Source organism: Ictalurus punctatus, chromosome 25 (genome assembly GCF_001660625.3).
Source record: "Ictalurus punctatus breed USDA103 chromosome 25, Coco_2.0, whole genome shotgun sequence".
Classification (NCBI taxonomy): Eukaryota; Metazoa; Chordata; class Actinopteri; order Siluriformes; family Ictaluridae; genus Ictalurus; species Ictalurus punctatus.
The window spans coordinates 1,049,111-1,068,149 of NC_030440.2; the positions used below are offsets into that span (position 1 = coordinate 1,049,111).

General features: G+C 40.2%; 1 protein-coding gene across 5 annotated transcripts; it reads left to right on the plus strand.

Moving 5' to 3' along the window:
* Nucleotides 1-4,351: 4,351 nt before the first annotated feature.
* On the plus strand, nt 4,352-17,786 carry LOC108261526 (leukocyte elastase inhibitor). Of its 5 annotated transcripts, none has more exons than XM_053675835.1 (8): nt 4,352-4,492; nt 6,088-6,265; nt 7,406-7,510; nt 7,871-8,011; nt 9,086-9,203; nt 14,670-14,812; nt 16,894-17,061; nt 17,228-17,786. In XM_053675835.1, the coding sequence occupies exons 2-8, from the start codon at nt 6,098-6,100 to the stop codon at nt 17,636-17,638; spliced, it is 1,254 nt and encodes a 417-aa protein (XP_053531810.1). In that variant the 5' UTR covers nt 4,352-4,492; nt 6,088-6,097; the 3' UTR covers nt 17,639-17,786. The 5 variants fall into 5 exon arrangements, with proteins under 5 accessions (XP_053531810.1, XP_053531814.1, XP_053531812.1 ...); XM_053675837.1 differs by having other exon boundaries at nt 4,398-4,466; XM_053675836.1 differs by lacking the exon at nt 4,352-4,492 and adding an exon at nt 4,815-4,893.
* Nucleotides 17,787-19,039: the final 1,253 nt, after the last annotated feature.

Consider the following 19,039-nt stretch of genomic DNA (forward strand, 5'->3'; position numbering starts at 1 on the left):
TGGGTCTCCTCTCACTGTTCAGAAACATGCCGATAGGTGGACTGGCTACACTAAATTGTCCCTATGTGTGAACGAGTGAGTGAATGTGTATGTGCATGGTGCCCTGCAGTGGACTGGCATCCTGCACTACTGCAACCCTGACCAAGATAAACAGTTACTGAAGATGGATGAATGAAAACTATTGAAATAACAGTAATAAGTGTATTTTCACGTTAATTAATAGCTTCAATTAATTATCGCTATAATTAATTATTAATTCATCAGTTAATAATAACATTAATTGAAAGTAAGGTTCCACCATCTACAGTTTTAACATATTTAACCAATTACAATGGAAATAAGGGAGGCGCTTGAAATGTAATCCTTTCTGCTGTCTCAGATAAAGCAGCAGTCAGACAAAACAAAATGACCAGAAAAGCCAATTCACTGACGGGGAAAGGAAATGGGAGAAGAAAGTCAGGAAGGAAGAAACTGCTAACTGTTGAGTAGCTGTTTTCTTACTGTTTGGTGTACACATGGCAATATATAGCTGTCTTATCCACTGTCCTACGCTAGGGTTTTTGTGGTAAAATTCAATTTCTGGAGGAGACTCGAGGGTCTTTATGATCCATGTGCAGGAGGTTTATAATAATGTATGCAGATCCAAGATTTGAATTTTATCGTATTGAAAAGGCCATGCACAGTAGTTCCTAGGCAAAAACATTCCAAATCTCAGGAATGAGAGTAGAGTCTGGTGGTGTTATACTGGTGGAGACTATTATTCTGTTAATAAACAGAATGGATATAAACTATGTGATTATAGTTTATATATGTAAATGAGACTACACTGAGAGATTAGGCTATAACTTTGAACAAAGTGTAAGTACATTTACAGAATCTATTGCAACCGCTAACATGTGACTTTACCTTGGCATAAATATCATGTGTTTCTTTTAAGCACAGCTATATCCCAAGACAGAACATACTGTTGAACACAATAGGGCTAGCAGATTTGCTCACAGTGGAGCAACAGAATGAGAGAAGGAAATCAAATTTATTGATTGCTTATGAGGCACTATATTGACATGGTTGCACCGTAAGTACACATGGGTAGAGGATAATGAATAATAAATAAAAGAGGTGCAGTAAAATAAACGATTTTATATGTCGTTCCTATCAAAGGGAAGCCAATATTTTACAATGACAACATCTAAGAAGAATTTTATTTTATTGAAACTGGAGCCAGATCCATCTGCTGATGTCTTTTGTATCATGTAGTATTGTAACTGCCCATATTTATTGTTCCTCTGGAACGAGTTGGAATCTAAGGATCCTACCTTTTTCAATGAGCCCTTTTTTCTAAGGGTATAGAGGATTAAAAAATAATAATAATTTAGTATTACCAAGAATAGTCAAGATATCTACTATATATTAACAGAATCTCGTTCCCAGATGTATGCAGATGCAGATGTATTCTCTGCTCCATAACCTACCATGAAACCTACCACACCAAGTAGAGGCGAGATAAGATGTGTGCAGACAAACCACACACGCTAACATTTGAACACGCAAACACGACTTTTAAACCAACTTAGAAAGGATGGCTACCTGTGAAACTAACTTCAACACTGTACATGTTGTAAATACAATTTCCCCCACGGATGCTTCCAAGCAAAGGCATTCAAAGGGAAAAAATATTTTAGGAAATTTTCGAAGAATATGAAACAAAGATGTAGAATCTTTACAGACACATGAAATCATTCTACTTCAGATTCACCTCTTACAAAGTAGTGAAATCGCTATCAACATGAGAAATGGTTCATTTACTCAAATATTTTTCTATTTCAACAACACCCACTAGATGGTGGCAAAATGCAAGAAATCGCACCTGCCAAATAGAGATATGCATTTTCCAGTAGTAGCAAATAGACTAACTTTTAATGGGTACAAATTACATATCCCAAATATGTTCATGTAAACAATGCGACTACAACAACCAATGCTGTACTTGAACATATGACAGATTATTCCTTTATCAAAGAAAAAAAAATCGCAATAGACTTCCAGTAGATGACTAACTGCATTGTGACCAGATACCATTATTTTCCCAGAAGAGCAATGACTGACTTAGATGATCATTTTAATTTGATAAACTGAATATTCTGTTCGTGTAACTGGTGTCATTTATTATATATCGCAAACTGCCATAACTAGTTCTGAATGGATAGACACAGTATGGCCACAACTCAGACGTTAGTTCCATATCTCTCGTTGCCAAGCTAGCACATCTCAGCATTATGCTGAGCCTTATATTTGTAAAATCACTTAGTTGTTCTTAGCCCAAATGTACTGTAAAGGAATGAAATGCTGTGCAACTTTCCTCACTTTCACTCACATTTATAACAGTCTGTCACTACGTGAGGCTATGCAAGTGAATGTAACGTTAATGGTCAAAAACTGGAACTGACGTTAGCCTAGCCCAGGGCGTCCCAAACTTTTCCAGGGCAGGGCCCCCCAGATGGCATTGACCAAGGCCCCCCTTTTGCAAGATGTCTTTTAAACACATAAAAAATACAGACTTCTGAGTATATCCTCCTTATATAACATGTTATAGTAATAAAAAGAATACAAAAAAAACTAAAAATAACATGTTATTGTGATATGTGTGTGTGTGTGTGTGTGTGTGTGTGTGTGTGTGTGTGTGTATATATATATATATATATATATATATATATATATATATATATATATATATATATATATATATATATATATAAATATTTATAGTTTTTTTCCACACCAAATTGTTGAGGCCCCCGGGTGCCCCCTGGCGGCTCCCACATTGAAAACCACTGGCCTAGCCTACTTCGTGGGTGTGCAAATATCAAAAGTTAATTGATGTTCTTAAGAACAAACCTAGCCATGGTATGATGCCTTTTATACTAAGCTAAGGTTACCTACTATTTAGGTATCTATTTACTTACTGTCTGAACAAAAAGCTCGTATGTTCTGCTGCACTTTTCTACGCTTGGCTGCTGTCTCCATTTCTTACAGACTGAGCTGCTAAAATATATCAACCAACTTGCGTTGAGTATGGGCCCAACCAAGTGTACAACTGGAGCGGGGCACACACCTTTTTTCCTTAACAAACACAAATATATTCAAAAGTAATAGATATAAATAAATAGAATAGCTGAAGAAAAGACAGATCCTTTGTTAGGGTTCATTAAACGGGGACATATAGAAAATATTTTCTACTGTATATTGGTGGGACAGATTGGTATTTCCTCAACATTGGTGGGGACACGACCCCTTCAAAGAATGCGTGGTTATGCCCATGCAGAGATCACATTTTTTCTGATGGTTGATATGAACATTACTTTAAGTTGCTGGCCTGCATCTGCATGATTTAATGCTTTGCACTGCTGCCATTTGACTGGCTTATTAGATAACTGCATGAATAAGTAGGTGTACCAGTGTTCCTAATAAAGTGCTCGTGAGGATATACTGATATACTAATTAAAGTGTCAAAACACAAAAATACATGCTGTCACTAGTCTAAACCTGGGATAGTCATGCTGGAATTCCACAAGTAAACATATACAGTAAATGTGTTGTATTTAAAGGTGTATCGCATCACCTTATCAAAACTACAATAACGCTACAGTTTAAAGACATTTAAGCTTTTATTTATATCCCTTTCTGTAGATAGTTACAAGATTGCACTCTACACATAATCTGCCATGTTGAAAGCCATTACAATCTAGTGAAGTTCATTTTGAACGATATTTAATATGACTCGGGAACAATGAGTTGTCTCAGAGAGTGATTCGTTCACTTTTGACTGGGCATGCGCTGTAACATCCCCATAGGTTCTGTATAGGAAACAGAAATGATTAGTTCAGCTCTCGAGTCTTCGGGTTCGAGTCGTTCGTTCTTCCGGTGACCGCCGCATAGGCAACGCACCATGCCGTACCGGAAACGGGAGGAACGAACGACTCGAACCCGAAGACTTGAGGTGTGAACTAATCATTTCTGTTTCCGGGGAATGGTCGTGACAAAACGTGAGGTGAAGTGAACTAACAGACTGCATAGCCTCAAGACCCAGCTAAGCTATTAATGAATCATCTCTGTTTCTCATAATTCGGCCTTGGTTGCATTAGCCTATAGTTTATTTGATAATTTATTAAGTACTAGATGTGTTGGGAATTTAACATGTAACATTTTAATTAGATTCTGCTGAAAGGAACGAAACGACTCGAGAAAAGATTCGTTCATTTTGCTGAATGAGATTCAAAGAACAGAGTCAGTAAAATGATCTGAACTTCCCATCAGTTGCCTCCAATGAGGTGGGACTCAGAGGGGAGGTGGGACTTAGAGGGGAGGTGGGACTTAGAGGGGAGGTGGGCTGGGAAATGATATATATAAATATAAAATCACACAGTTTGAGGAACACAGTTTGAGGAACACAGCATTTCAGACAGCAGGTCAGTGTAACAGTGCAGGAGTTAAGGTAAGTGTACTGCAGTATTGTAATGAGAATGTTGCAGTTAAAGCGTCACAAGACGGCTGTTTGTCAGGACGATCGCACACGCAGTAGTTAGGAGGAAGCATCGGATGTTGGTTTTTAGTTCACAAAGTTTCTGCGAATGTTTAGAACTATTTCAGTTCACTTTCGAATGACGTTTTAATAGCTGATAAGAGCTTTGTCTTAGTCAGGCGCACGCCCTTGTCGCTGTTTTTTAATGGAGTAAATTTGGAGTAAAGTAGTATGGAGGTTATGTGACGGGGCGTGGTGCAGACAGCCCACTGTAAACTACTGGAGTCTGTCCCAGGCGCGGAAGAGAAAGGCGGACACCAGTCCTCATGCGGAACTGAGAAGAGGGACAGTGAGCAGGGACAACGGGGTTGGTTGTAAGAGCACTTGAGTATATTTGATACCCCATGGGGTCCTGTTTAAAACGTTGATAATAAAATATTAAGTTATAATGGATGTGTGTGTGTGTGTGTGTGTGTGTGTGTGTGTGTGTTACTTTACTTTCAAAACCTACAAAAATACACTACAAAGTGAGACTCATAGTTCTTTCAGTAATTTTACCGTTCGTCAATGTATGACATGATCAGAAAAAGTCGGATTTATCATAAAACTTGCCTCGGGTGTTGTTAGTGTTTGTAGGATTACCAGACCGATAAAATATTAATCTTTTCTAACTAGGCTAGTTTGGTGTCGCTAGCCACAGGGAGGCACAGCTAAGCTATCAGTGTATGGGTTTAGCTGCTATAGTGCCATGCAAAGTACATTATCTTTCCTTCTGCTCTGTTCATATCATGCTCACGTAAACTGGAACTCATATTTACACACCCTTGTTTTCCTGCTCAGCATCAGAGGATGTTACTGTGTCAGTTTCAACACCTTTACTGGTTAAAAATAAAAGAAATCAGCGTATATCCATTTTTCTTCACAGTGACACTGAGAGTCATTGTTTGGCAGCCAATAAGACACGAGTGTTTCCATGTATTTTCCTGTGAGCCCTGTCTGATTGGTCTCGCTTCCGTTCATTGAAGATATAAAATTACGACACCGCCGTCTTCTTTTCACCTTCAGTTATGTAGTAACAAACCACTCCAAGTGGATAATTATTCGGGACTGAAGGAAAAATCTTCAGGGCTACAGCCTGGGTCAAGTGCATCGAACATGAGTACAGCTAAAAGGTCTAATTTACCAATAAACCTTACTGTGAAAGACAATTTCATGTCAATTCACGTGGTTTACCACACAAAAGTATTAAAAAAAAACCTCTGAAAATTGCATCTGATGATAATAATAATAATAATAATAATAATAATAATAATAATAATAATAATAACAACAACAACAACAACAACAAAAAAGCCACAGCAAAATCAACATGGGAATATGTGGGGAGAAAAATGTGGGGAGAAAAACGTGGGGAAAAAACCCCTCGCATCTATCAAAAATGCAGTGTATTATGTTTTTAGTCTAATATTTTAACTGCTTTTTTTATTATTATTTATTATTAATTTCTTTTTACATCCAGGGCTTTCTTTGCCAATTTGCTATTTAAAAAAAATATATTTCTCCTTCAGATTTTGCAAAATGGAGTCTCTTTCAGTGGCAAACACCAATTTTGCACTTCACCTATTCACCAAGATCAAGGAAGGCAACAAAACCGGGAATGTCTTCTACTCTCCTCTCAGCATCTCTTCTGCGCTGGCCATGGTGTCTCTCGGAGCTGCAGGCAACACAGCAACTCAGATGTCTGAGGTCAGAACAAAAATAATAATCATGCAAAATCATAATAGTTATATTAATACACATAAGACAATAAATGTTAATAATCATGGAGTAAATAAAGGTCGAAACATGCTTGGTTAGAAAAATAGGTGAAGAACCAGTTCATCATTGGAGTGGAGAATGTAGAGTCCTGGTTTTTTCTATCACAGCTTAACTGTGGTGTCTTTCTTACATGATGTCTTTTGGCAGTATATCATGAATCAAACCTGTTAGTTTGCATACTTGGAGATTTGTGACTGTTCACACAGGATCAATCCAATGAGTAGCCTGTGAATGTAAAATCCAATCCCAAAACCATTGTGCTGTTAGCCGAAGTGAGTGTTTTAACGTTGAGTATGCTGATACTGAATGGAACTAACTAGCATAGTTTAATTTCAGCATAGTCATCCATTACAAACCATCCACAGCATGTGAACTAGATCTAAATTAAAAAGCTTTGTGTCTGTTCAAAGATCTTTGTAGCCTCATGGATTTCCACATTGTTTTACTGCCAAGATACCTGTCTTTAGATACACTCAGATGCACAAGCTTAGATTGCCTAGAGTCCATCACATTGTATTTAGCCGAGATTGGAATTGTTACAAAATCTCCCTGTCAGATCAAAGGATATGTGACCTTTTGTTTAGGGAGTGTGATTCACTTCACTGGAATTGCACAATAACATCATCAAGGGTTGTCGAGAGAAATGCAAATCTCGCTAATTACTCTGGGCCTGGTTTGTCACGAGGACAATATACAGTACAGTGTAGTAGTTGATAAATTATGTTTTATCAGGCACTCCTTATTTGCAGTCCTTCTTAATATAAAGGCATTTTTGTGCTTGTTTAGGCAAGGCCACTTATGCAAAGCTTAGATCATCCTGAAACATGAGTAGGGTGTAGGGGAAAGTGTGTCCCTTTAATTCCTGTATGAACAGTTTGTTCTGTGCAATGGATCTGTATATTATAATAAACATGGTAAAATCCTGTTTCATGATTTTTAAGTCCACATTTATATACTAAGTATATGACCATGCAGGCACGCACAAATTTTTACTAATGTTCACGCAAACAACTTGTGTATGTAGTTAAAAAAGATTTTGCAATTCTGATGATTAATATGTTACTGTAGGTCTTGTGCTTCAACAAACCAGTGAAGCCTAAGTCTGTTCAACCAGTAGCAGTCCAACAGGCACAGCAAGCTCAGAAGGTCCAGTTACCATCGGCTTTACCAAAGGTTATTGGATGCAAATACTCAGTGGAGGCACTAACATCCATGGGGAAAAGGCATTATTTGGCAATAACATTGGTGATGGTGGTTAATGGCATACATATAGGTGCTTCTCCTTGGTGGTGGATAACTGGGACCAGTGCTGCCCTTCTTTTTGTGCATTTGTACTACACAGCTTACATATTAAAAAGTATGACATATGAACCACAGTTGTCACTTGTTTCTACTCTTTTATTCATGATTTGTTACGTGAATCTAAAATTCTCTCAGGATGGAGGTAATCTTCATTTACCACAAAGATTTCCTGCTATTTAAAAAAAAACAAATAAAAAAACCTTTGATTATATCTCCATCCATATTACCTAGGTTCTGCACCACAACAAAGCCAAGGACAACGTCCACGTCAGCTTCAACAAGCTGATGGCCGAACTGAACAAAGCAGGAGCTCCGTATGCCCTCAGCACGGCCAATAGGCTTTATGCAGAGCAGACCTACAAATTTGTGGAGGTAAGATTTGTGGATACAAAGATGTGCAAAATAACCTTTCTACCATACACACTATGTATCATGATATAGATCTGTGCTAATAACAACCCGACAACAAAACAATAGTGTTACACACACACACACACACACACACACACACACACACACACACACACACACACACACACAGTGAGGAATTAGCCCGGGGAAGGGCGGCGTACAGACCCACATATATAACATTTGTTAGTTGATATTATTGTCTGTCTATTAGTATAATGAGGCAAGTCTTCAGGAATGTAGATCTCCAGGATCAAGGTTGGTGACCACTGCTCTAAAGACATGTGTGTATACAAGGTTGTAATTCTATCTGGATAAAAACCGTGTCAAATGATTAAATAAATCTGAAATATGTTAATAATGTACGGTTGGGGTACTCGATCCCGGACTCTGGTCCAATTATGCACAGACTTGCACTTGTCATGCACTCGGGTAAATCTGTAGTTGAACTTGACACGGACTCGGACACTTCGGAAGTTTTCTGAGTACAGTCGAGTCTGCCTCATGAGACGCATCAAATAATTGAAACATCAACTCGAACTGCAGGATACAATATAGTGTGATACAAATGAAACTGTTTTATTATTGTATTTTCACACACTTGTAATATAATAAGTTCTACATACACCTCTATATCCCTTTTTTCATTGAAACCATTTTTTATAGGAAACTATTTGGAGTGCTGACATGAAATAAAAATATTAAATGGCAATGGCAAGATGTAATAGTGGTATTTTTTGTTATGTTTATGTATTATGCCATTGGGTTGTGAAGGTAAAAATATTAATTTAACAGCTCAGTGTTGAGTTTATAATTGCAATTTCAAATCTTTTTTCAGTTTAATTACTTTCTGGACTCGACTTGGACTCGGCCATTAAGGACTCGGACTTGAGTCTGCCCCTCTTGGGCTCTGTTGACGTTCAACTCTGTTGCATTTATTCTCCAGTAATTGTTGATCTTCCTGTATTTCATTGTTTTTAACTGATTTTCTTTTTTTTCTTTTTTTTAAATAAAAAACAAACAAACAAAAAAAAACAGAAATTTCTGAAGGAGACAAAAACACACTACCATGCTGAGCTGGAAACTGTTGACTTTAAAGCAAATGCAGAATCTGCACGGGTCAATATTAATAACTGGGTGGAGAAGCAAACAAAAGGTTAGTACTTAAACATGTTTTTGAAATTTCCATCTAAAATGTATTCATGTAGTATTTACACTTCCATGGGAAGTAAAATAGTTTGATTAACAGATTGTAAAATCCTTGAATGTAATTTCACTGCATCAAACATTCCCAAGGTAGGAATGTCACAAAGTCGGATAGCAGTTAGCTTTAATCTTCAGAAAATCCGTTGCTGATAAGTTGAGCCATGATATTGTTATTGGAGCAATGCCATACAGCGCTGTGAAAAAGTATTTGCCCCATCCTGATTTCTTCTGTTTTTGTGTATCTCATACTAAACAGTTTTAGATCTTCAAATGAAATACAACATTAAAAAAGGCAACCTGAGAAAACACACAATAGTTTTTATTTATTTTTTAAAAAAAATTTATTGATGCCAAAAAAAAAAAAAAAAAATCCAACACCTATCACCCATGTGAAAAACTAATTGCCCCCTTAAACTTAAAATCTGGTTATGCCACCTTTAACAGCAATAACTGCAACCAAACGCTTCTGATAACAGGAGATCAGTCTTTCATGTAATTTTGACCAGGATTTACTCCTACGCTTTGGATAATTGTCTTGCTCCATAATCCATTTGCACTTGAGTTTCAATTTACGGACTGAAGAGAGGACATTCTACTCTACGATTTTCTGGTAGAGAGCAGAATTCATGTTTCCCTCAATTATTGCAAGTTGCCCAGAACCTGAAGCAGTAAAGCATCCCAACACCATCACACTACCTCCACCATGCTTGACCGTAGGTGTCATGATTCCTCCTTGAAGCAGCGTGCTTTAAGCGCGAATGCGCGAGCACCTGCTTTTCCAGTGTTGACAGCAGTGACATTTCAACATGTGCTTTTGTTATTGTTTATGTCATGTCTCCTCCCCGTCCTGTTATTGGTTGTCATGTCACGTGTGTCTGGATTACCCTCAGCTGTTAGCAGTTGCGAGGGTAATCATGTCAGCATATATACCGCATGCCTCGCAACACTTAATGCGGAATATTAGACTAGAATAGAGTAGATGTGTTTAATGCGTTCCATAGTCATAGTCATAGTCATAGTCAGTTCCATGTTTAGGCTCGTTAGTTTAGTTTACTGGTTTCTCCACTACCAGTCCCTCGCCGTATGCCACGTTTCATGTTTTGTTTATCGACCCTGTTTTCCGTACCACGACCTTGATCTCTGCCTAGCCCAAGTTAATGCCTGTTTGCCGATCGTCTGACCTTGCATATTTTGGATTACGTTTTGGATTACGATTTGGATTTGTCTGCCTGTCTTTCTTTAAATAAAACTCTCGTTTGAACTGCGATTGCATCCGCCTTATCTTCCGCTCCGTCACGAGACGTGACAGAATATTCCGCCACGCAATGGATGCAGCACGAGAATGAAGAGAACGCAAAACCCGGAAATCCACGCCAATCATCCCTGCCTTGGATTCTATGCAGTTTTCGCAGTGGACTTTCATAGACCTTCTCGATTGGTATGATGGCTTCTTTGGTTATCTGGACTATTTTATGATTGACTGCCAGAGTTACTTCTTAAGCCTGTTTGACCCGACGCCAAGGGAGAAACAATGGCTTAAGTTCATGATGTCCAGAATTTTTGGGCCAGCTCGCAAGTGGGCACAGCGAGTAGCAGCCATGAGACCCCGGGTACTGGAGAACAGTAGGCAGTTCTCGGACCTGTTTCTGAGGGAGTTTGGAGAACCAGGGCAGAGCTACAACTTGGATGAGCTGTTGAAGGGAGTTAATGTGGTGAACAGTGCTGATCTTCCATTCCATATGCAGTATGAGCGGATGAACCACCAAGTTGATGTTAACACGAACAACCAAGCTCTGCGCACACCCAAGCCTGTTAACCAAGTTCTGTTCACGTCCAAGCCTGCTGACCTAGTTGACCAAGTCATGCTCATGTCCAAGCCTGCTGATCAAGTCATGCTCAGGTTCAAGCCTCCTGACCCAGTTGACCGAGTCATGCTCATGTCCAAGCCTGCTAACCAAGTCATGCTCAAGTCCAAACCTGCTGACCAAGTTCTGTTCAAGTCCAAGCCTGCTGACCCACTTGACCAAGTCATGCTCATGTCCAAGCCTGCTAACCAAGTCATGCTCATGTCCAAGCCTGCTAACCAAGTCATGCTCAAGTCCAAACCTGCTGACCAAGTTCAGCCCACGCCCAAGTCTACCGACCCGGTCGCCCAAGTTCAGCCCACGCCCAAGACTACCGAACCAACAACCCAAGTCCTGCGCAACCCACGGCTGCCCAAGTTCTGCCCATGCCCAGGGTTCACCTGGTGACCTCAGAGCCCCAGCCTGAGATCTACAAGGAGATTTCAACTCCAGAGCTGCAACCTTCCTGTTCAGCTGTGGACGTCGCTCAGCATTCCTGTTCAGCTGAGGTCATCGCTCAGACTACCTGTTCAGCTGAGGTCGTCGCTCAGCCTCCCTGTTCAGCTGTGGACGTCGCTCAGCCTCCCTGTTCAGCTTTGGACGTCGCTCAGCCTCCCTGTTCAGCTTTGGACGTCGCTCAGCCTCCCTGTTCAGCTGTGGATGTCGCTCAGCCTCCCTTCTCAGCTGTGGACGTCGCTCAGCCTCCCTGTTCAGCTGGGGTCGTCGCTCAGCCTCCCTGTTCAGCTGTGGTCGTCATTCAGCCTCCCTGTTCAGCTGAGGTCGTCGCTCAGCCTCCCTGCTCGGCTGAGGTCGTCGCTCAGCCTTCCTGCTCCATGGCGAACATCGTTTCCCCCTCCTGCTTCGAGGTGAGCTACGCTCCTCTCCCTGGCCTCACGGAGACCCACGCTCCTCTCCCTGGCCTTACAGGGGACTTCGCTTCGCTTTCCTGCACTCCTGAGTACAACGCTCTGTTTCCCTGTTCAGCCGAGGACGTCGCTCTGCTTCCCTGCTCTGCCGAGGATGTCGCTCAGCCTGTCTGCCCAGCTGTGGTTGTTGCTCTGCCTACCTGTTCAGCCAGGGACGTCGCTCCGCTTTCATGCTCCGACAAGGACGTCGCCCTGCTTCCCTGCTCTGCTGAGTACAGCCCTCTGTTTCCCTGTTCAGCCGAGGACGTCGCTCTGCTTTAGTGCTCCGCCAAGGACGTCGCTCTGCCTTCATGCTCCATCGAGGACTTCGCTCAGCCTGTCTGCCCGGCTGTGGTTGTCGCTCTGCCTACCTGTTCAGCCGGGGATGTCGCGCCGCTTTCATGCTCCAACGAGGATGTCGCCCTGCTTCCCTGCTCTACTGAGTACAGCGCTTTGTTTCCCTGCTCTGCCAAGAACACCGTGCGGTGGCCTGGCTCTGCTTGGGACATTCTGCCCAGGGGGCCGGGGCCGTCAAAGAAGTTGGATGTCTCGGGGCACTCCGAGAGAGGTGCCTTTGGGGTGGGGGTTCTGTCATGATTCCCCCTTGAAGCAGCATGCTTTAAGCACGAATGCGCGAGCACCTGCTTTTCCAATGTTGACAGCAGTGACATTTCAACATGTGCTTTTGTTATTGTTTATGTCATGTCTCCTCCCCGTCCTGTTATTGGTTGTCATGTCACGTGTGTCTGGATTACCCTCAGCAGCATATATACAGCACATGCAGCATATATACCGCATGCCTCGCAACACTTAATGCGGAATATTAGACTAGAATAGAGTAGATGTGTTTAATGCGTTCCATAGTCATAGTCAGTTTCATGTTTAGGCTCGTTAGTTTAGTTTACTGGTTTCTCCGCTATCGGTCCCTTGCTGTATGCCACGTTTCATGTTTTGTTTATCGACCCTGTTTTCCGTGCCACGACCTTGATCTCTGCCTTGCCCAAGTTAATGCCTGTTTGCCGATCGTCTGACCTTGCATGTTTTGGATTACGATTTGGATTTGTCTGCCTGTCTTTCTTTAAATATAACTCTCGTTCGAACTGCGATTGCATCCGCCTTATCTTCCGCTCCGTCATGAGACGTGACAGTAGGTATGATGTTCTTTTTGTGGAATTCTGAAAATTTGGTTTACTCCAGATGAAACGGGACCCCCGTCTTCCAAACAGTTCCACTTTAAACTCATCAGTCCACAGAACATTCTCCCAAAAGGTTTGAGGATCATCAAGGTGTGTTCAAAATTCAGATGCAACTTGATGTTCTTGTGGGTTAACTGTGGTTTTCACCTCGCCACTCTTCCATGGATGTTATTTTTGCCCAATGTCTTTCTGATAGTGGAGTCATGAACAGTGACCTTTATTGATACAAGAGAGGCCTGTAGGTCCTTTGTGTTGTCCTTGGCTCTTGAGTGACTTCCTGGATGGGTCTTTGCTGTGCTCTTGGAGGAAATTTGGAAGGTCAACCACTTTTGGGAAAGTTCACTAGCGTGCCGAGTTTTTCCATTTGGAGATCACGGCTCTCACTGTGGTCCTTTGGAATCCTAGTGCCTTTGAAATAGCTTTGTAACCCTTCCCAGACTGATGTCTTTCAATCACTTTCCTCCTCATTCTCCTTTCTGGAATTTCATTCAACTTTGGCGTAGTGTGTTACTGGGTAAAACCTTTAACTCCTGTATCATGTACTCTCTTATTTTATGAACTGCTATCAAATATCTATGATGAATGTATTCACTTAATTACCTCTTTGAATAAGCTGATCAATTGCCATCCTTTATTATAGCTGATACATGTATGTTCTATACCTTGAAAAGGCTTATTTTTGTGACTTATTTTTATGTGCTGTGTGCTTTGTCTGAGACTGTCTAAGCACCTGCAAAAGTTGCTATGCTGTTGAGAAAGTTCTATTTAAGTGTAGATGTGATGGAACAGGATTTGCAGTAATCAGGTCTGGTTGTGTCTCGTGCAGCTGAACCCCATTATGAATGCAGCTTCATTGATTTGGTGAATTAGTAACTATGGGGGCGAATACATTTTCACACAGGCCCAGTTGGTATTGGATAACTCTTTTTGCTTCAATAAATAATATTTATCATTTAAAAACGGTATTTTGTGTTTACTCAGGTTGCCTTTGTTTTATCTTAGATTTTATTTTAATTTCTGAAACAGTTTAGTACGAGATCTACACAAAAACAGAAGAAATCAAATACAAATATTTTATTTCAGCACTGTATAGAGGGCTCTTGTGACTTTAGTGAAACACTGACAATAAATTGTGCGTATTTTATTATCAGCATGCTTCTTAAGCTGATGAACTTTTTCTATCCATGTTTACCTCCCACAGATCTAGTTTAGCTATAATTCAAACCCACTTTGTAGATTGTTCCCCTGTGATCTTGCTGATTTTCACTTATATTATTTTTGTGTACTCCCTCAGTACTAGGATACTACTTTATTATTATTATTATTATTATTATTATTATTATTATTATTATTATTATTATTATGTTCTACTTAACTGCATGAAGAAATGTTTTCTTTCTGTGCAGTGGTTCTATATGAATGTTGTGTCTGCTTAACAATATGTTTTTGTGAATTGAAATTCTCACAATAGATAAGATCAAGAACTTGTTGGAAAAAGGAGCTGTTGATAATTCGACCAGACTTGTCTTGGTGAATGCCATCTACTTCAAGGGCAGCTGGGAGGAGCAGTTTAAGGTCGAAACAACACAGGAGCGTCCTTTCAAGCTGAACAAGGTGGGTGCCATGCAGTTACAAAAAAAATGCAGTCTCTTACCCTTTCCTCTCCTCCTTCCTGTCCTCCCCTGTGCACTCCTGTCTTCTTTTGTGCACTCCTGTCTTCTTTTGTGCACTCCTGCCCTGTCTATTGTGTTTTGTGAGAAATTGCACTGATATCTTGTGGCCAAGAAACTAAATGGTAAATGGTGCATTTACAGTGAGGGAAAGAAGTATTTGATCCCCTGCTGATTTTGTATGTTTGCCCACTGACAAAGAAATGATCAGTCTATAATTTTAATGGTAGTTGTATTTGAACAGTGAGAGACAGAATAACAACAAGAAAATCCAGAAAAACGCATGTCAAAAATGTTATAAATTGATTTGCATTTTAATGAGGGGAAATAAGTATTTGACCCCCTCTCAATCAGAAAGATTTCTGGCTCCCAGGTGTCTTTTATACAGGTAACGAGCTGAGATTAGGAGCACACTCTTAAAGGGAGTGCTCCTAATATCAGTTTGTTACCTGTATAAAAGACACCTGTCCACAGAAGCAATCAATCAATCAGATTCCAAACTCTCCACCATGGCCAAGACCAAAGAGCTCTCCAAGGATGTCAGGGACAAGATTGTAGACCTACACAAGTCTGGAATGGGCTACAAGACCATTACCAAGCAGCTTGGTGAGAATGTGACAACAGTTGGTGCGATTATTCGCAAATGGAAGAAACACAAAAGAACTGTCAATCTCCCTCAGCCATCAAAGGGACGATGGACGGGGCCATGTACCTTCAAATCTTGGGTGAGAACCTCCTTCCCTCAGCCAGGGCATTGAAAATGGGTCGTGGATGGGTATTCCAGCATGACAGTGACCCAAAACACACAGCCAAGGCAACAAAGGAGTGGCTCAAGAAGAAGCACATTAAGGTCCTGGAGTGGCCTAGCCAGTCTCCAGACCTTAATCCCATAGAAAATCTGTGGAGGGAGCTGAAGGTTCGAGTGGCCAAAAATCAGCCTCGAAACCTTAATGATTTGGAGAAGATCTGCAAAGAGGAGTGGGACAAAACCCCTCCTGAGATGTGTGCAAACCTGGTGGCCAACTACAAGAAACGTCTGACCTCTGTGATTGCCAACAAGGGTCTTGCCAGCAAATATTAAGTCATGTTTTGCAGAGGGGTCAAATACTTATTTCCCTCATTAAAATGCAAATCAATTTATAACATTTTTGACATGCGTTTTTCTCGATTTTTCTGTTGTTATTCTGTCTCCCACTGTTCAAATAAATCTACCATTAAAATTATAGAGTGATAATTTCTTTGTCAGTGGGCAAACGTACAAAATCAGCAGGGGATCAAATACTTTTTTCCCTCACTGTATATAGCGATTTTATCCAAAGCGCTTTGCACTGTGTCTCATTCACCAATTCACACACACACACACACTCACACACCAATGGTAGCAGAGCTGCCTTGCAAGGCGCTAATTTGCCATTGGGAGCAACTTGGGGTTCAGTGTCTTTCCCAAGGACACTTCGGCATGTGGAGTCACGTGGCCTGGGAATTGAACCACCAACCCTACTATTAGTGGACAACCCGCTCTACCACCTGATCAACAGCCGCCAAACTAAATATAGATATATCTACTTCAGGTTTTTTTAGAAAAAATGTTAAACCAAAAATCTAAAAAATCTTTACCTAATAATATAATTACATGAATCTTGTCTTTCCTCCCTTCTCCTTTGCACCACATCCTCTTTTGTCTGCTCTTGCTTATTGCCATTTTTGAACCTCTCCTATTTTGCTTTGTGAGAAATTGCACTGATATCTAACAAAATATAGGCATTAAAAAAAGTAAAAAACAAAAACAACCAAACAAAAAAAACCCTAAAGATAAAAAAGTAGCACTGTAACTTGCGTACATGAATAAGGTTTTCTCTGTAGTGGAGGTAAAAACTCTCCAGTTAAAAATCACAGCATGATCCCCTTGTGGAAACGGTGGTGATCTGTCATGCATGTTTGTGAATTGTGAATTTTTGTCCCCCCCCCCCCCCCCCCCCTTTACATTAATGCTTAATAATGTATTTTAATATGTTTTACATGCAGAAAGAAACTAAACCAGTGCAGATGATGAATCAGGAGGCAGAGTTTCCCCTGGCCTTCATTCCTGATCTGCGGTGCAAGATTCTTGAAATGCCATATAAGGGCATGGAGCTCAGCATGCTAATTATGCTACCTGATGAGATTGAAGATAACACTACTGGCCTTGAGAAGGTGAATGATAAATCCACTTAATTTATGTATAAAATGAAATTTTTTATAGTGTGTGTGTTTATTTATATATATATATATATATATATATATATATATATATATATATATATATATTAGTATTAATGTATTATTTAATTGTTTTATTATTTTTTTTATATAAAATCAGCTTGAGCGCCAGCTCACTTATGACAACTTCATGGAGTGGACACGGCCTGATATGATGGACACTGTGCAGGTGCAGGTGTCTTTGCCGCGATTCAAACTGGAGAAAACCTATGACATGAACGAGCTGCTCATCAGCATGGGCATGGTAGATGCCTTTGACAAGGGCAAGTGTGATTTTTCACACATGTCTCCTTGCGATGACCTGGTGCTCTCCGAGGTGGTGCATAAGTCTTTTGTAGAAGTGAATGAGGAAGGCACTGAAGCAGCTGCAGCCACCGCGACCGGCATGCTGACGTGTTGTCTCACTCCTCCCCGAAAAGAGCGCTTTGTGGCAGACCACCCCTTCCTCTTTTTCATTCAACACAAACCAACCCGAAGCATTCTCTTTTGTGGACGCTACAGCGCTCCTTAAATTGCCCGATGCTCTGAAGTGCAATTTATAACTCTATGCAGTCATTTGATGTCATAACTAAATAAGTGTGCACTGACTAAACATGTTTAGCTTAAAATATGGAAATATATTTCCTGACATATTTCCAATAAAGCACTTTGGCAAAATAGCTTGTTATTCATTACTTACATAATGACCTAAACATGTTCTTCACATCACATATCAGTGTCTTTTATTAAACAATCTTTGTCTTTATATTTAAAAAATATGCCGCACGGTGGAGAATTGGGTAGCATTGCCACCTCACAGCTTCAGGGCCCCTGATTCAATCCTTACTCTGTTCCTGTCTGGGTATTCTCCCCCTGTTCATCTGGGTCTCCTCTCACTGTTCAGAAACATGCCGATAGGTGGACTGGCTACACTAAATTGTCCCTATGTGTGAACGAGTGAGTGAATGTGTATGTGCATGGTGCCCTGCAGTGGACTGGCATCCTGCACTACTGCAACCCTGACCAAGATAAACAGTTACTGAAGATGGATGAATGAAAACTATTGAAATAACAGTAATAAGTGTATTTTAACATTAATTGATAAACTGAATATTCTGTTTGTGTAACTGGTGCCATTTATTATGTAAGCAATATATATATCGCAAACTGCCATAACTAGTTCTGAATGGATAGCTACAGTATGGCCACAACTCAGACATTAGTTCCATATCTCTTGTTGCCAAGTTAGCACATCTCAACATTATGCTGAGCCTTATATTTGTAAAATCACTTAGTTGTTCTTAGCCCAAATGTACTGTAAAGGAATGAAATGCTGTGCAACTTTCCTCACTTTCACTCACATTTATAACAGTCTGTCACTACGTGAGGCTATGCAAGTGAATGTAACGTTAATGGTCAAAAACTGGAACTGACGTTAGCCTAGCCCAGGGCTTCCCAAACTTTTCCAGGGCAAGGCCCCCCAGATGGCATTGACCAAGGCCCCCCTTTTGCAAGATGTCTTTAAAACACATAAAAAATACAGACTTCTGAGTATATCCTCCTTATATAACATGTTATAGTAATAAAAAGAACAACTAAAAAAAACTAAAAATAACATATTATTGTAATATGTGTGTGTGTGTGTGTGTGTGTGTGTGTATATATATATATATATATATATATATATATATATATATATATATATATATATATATATATATATATATATATATAATTTTTTATATTTTCTTTCCACACCAAATTGTTGAGGCCCCCGGGTGCCCCCTGGCGGCTCCCACTTTGAAAACCACTGGCCTTAAAAGTGTACAACTGGAGCGGGGCACACACCTTTTTTCTTTAACAAACGGAAATATATTAAAAAGTAATAGATATAAATAAATAGAATAGCTGAAGAAAAGACAGATCCTTTGTT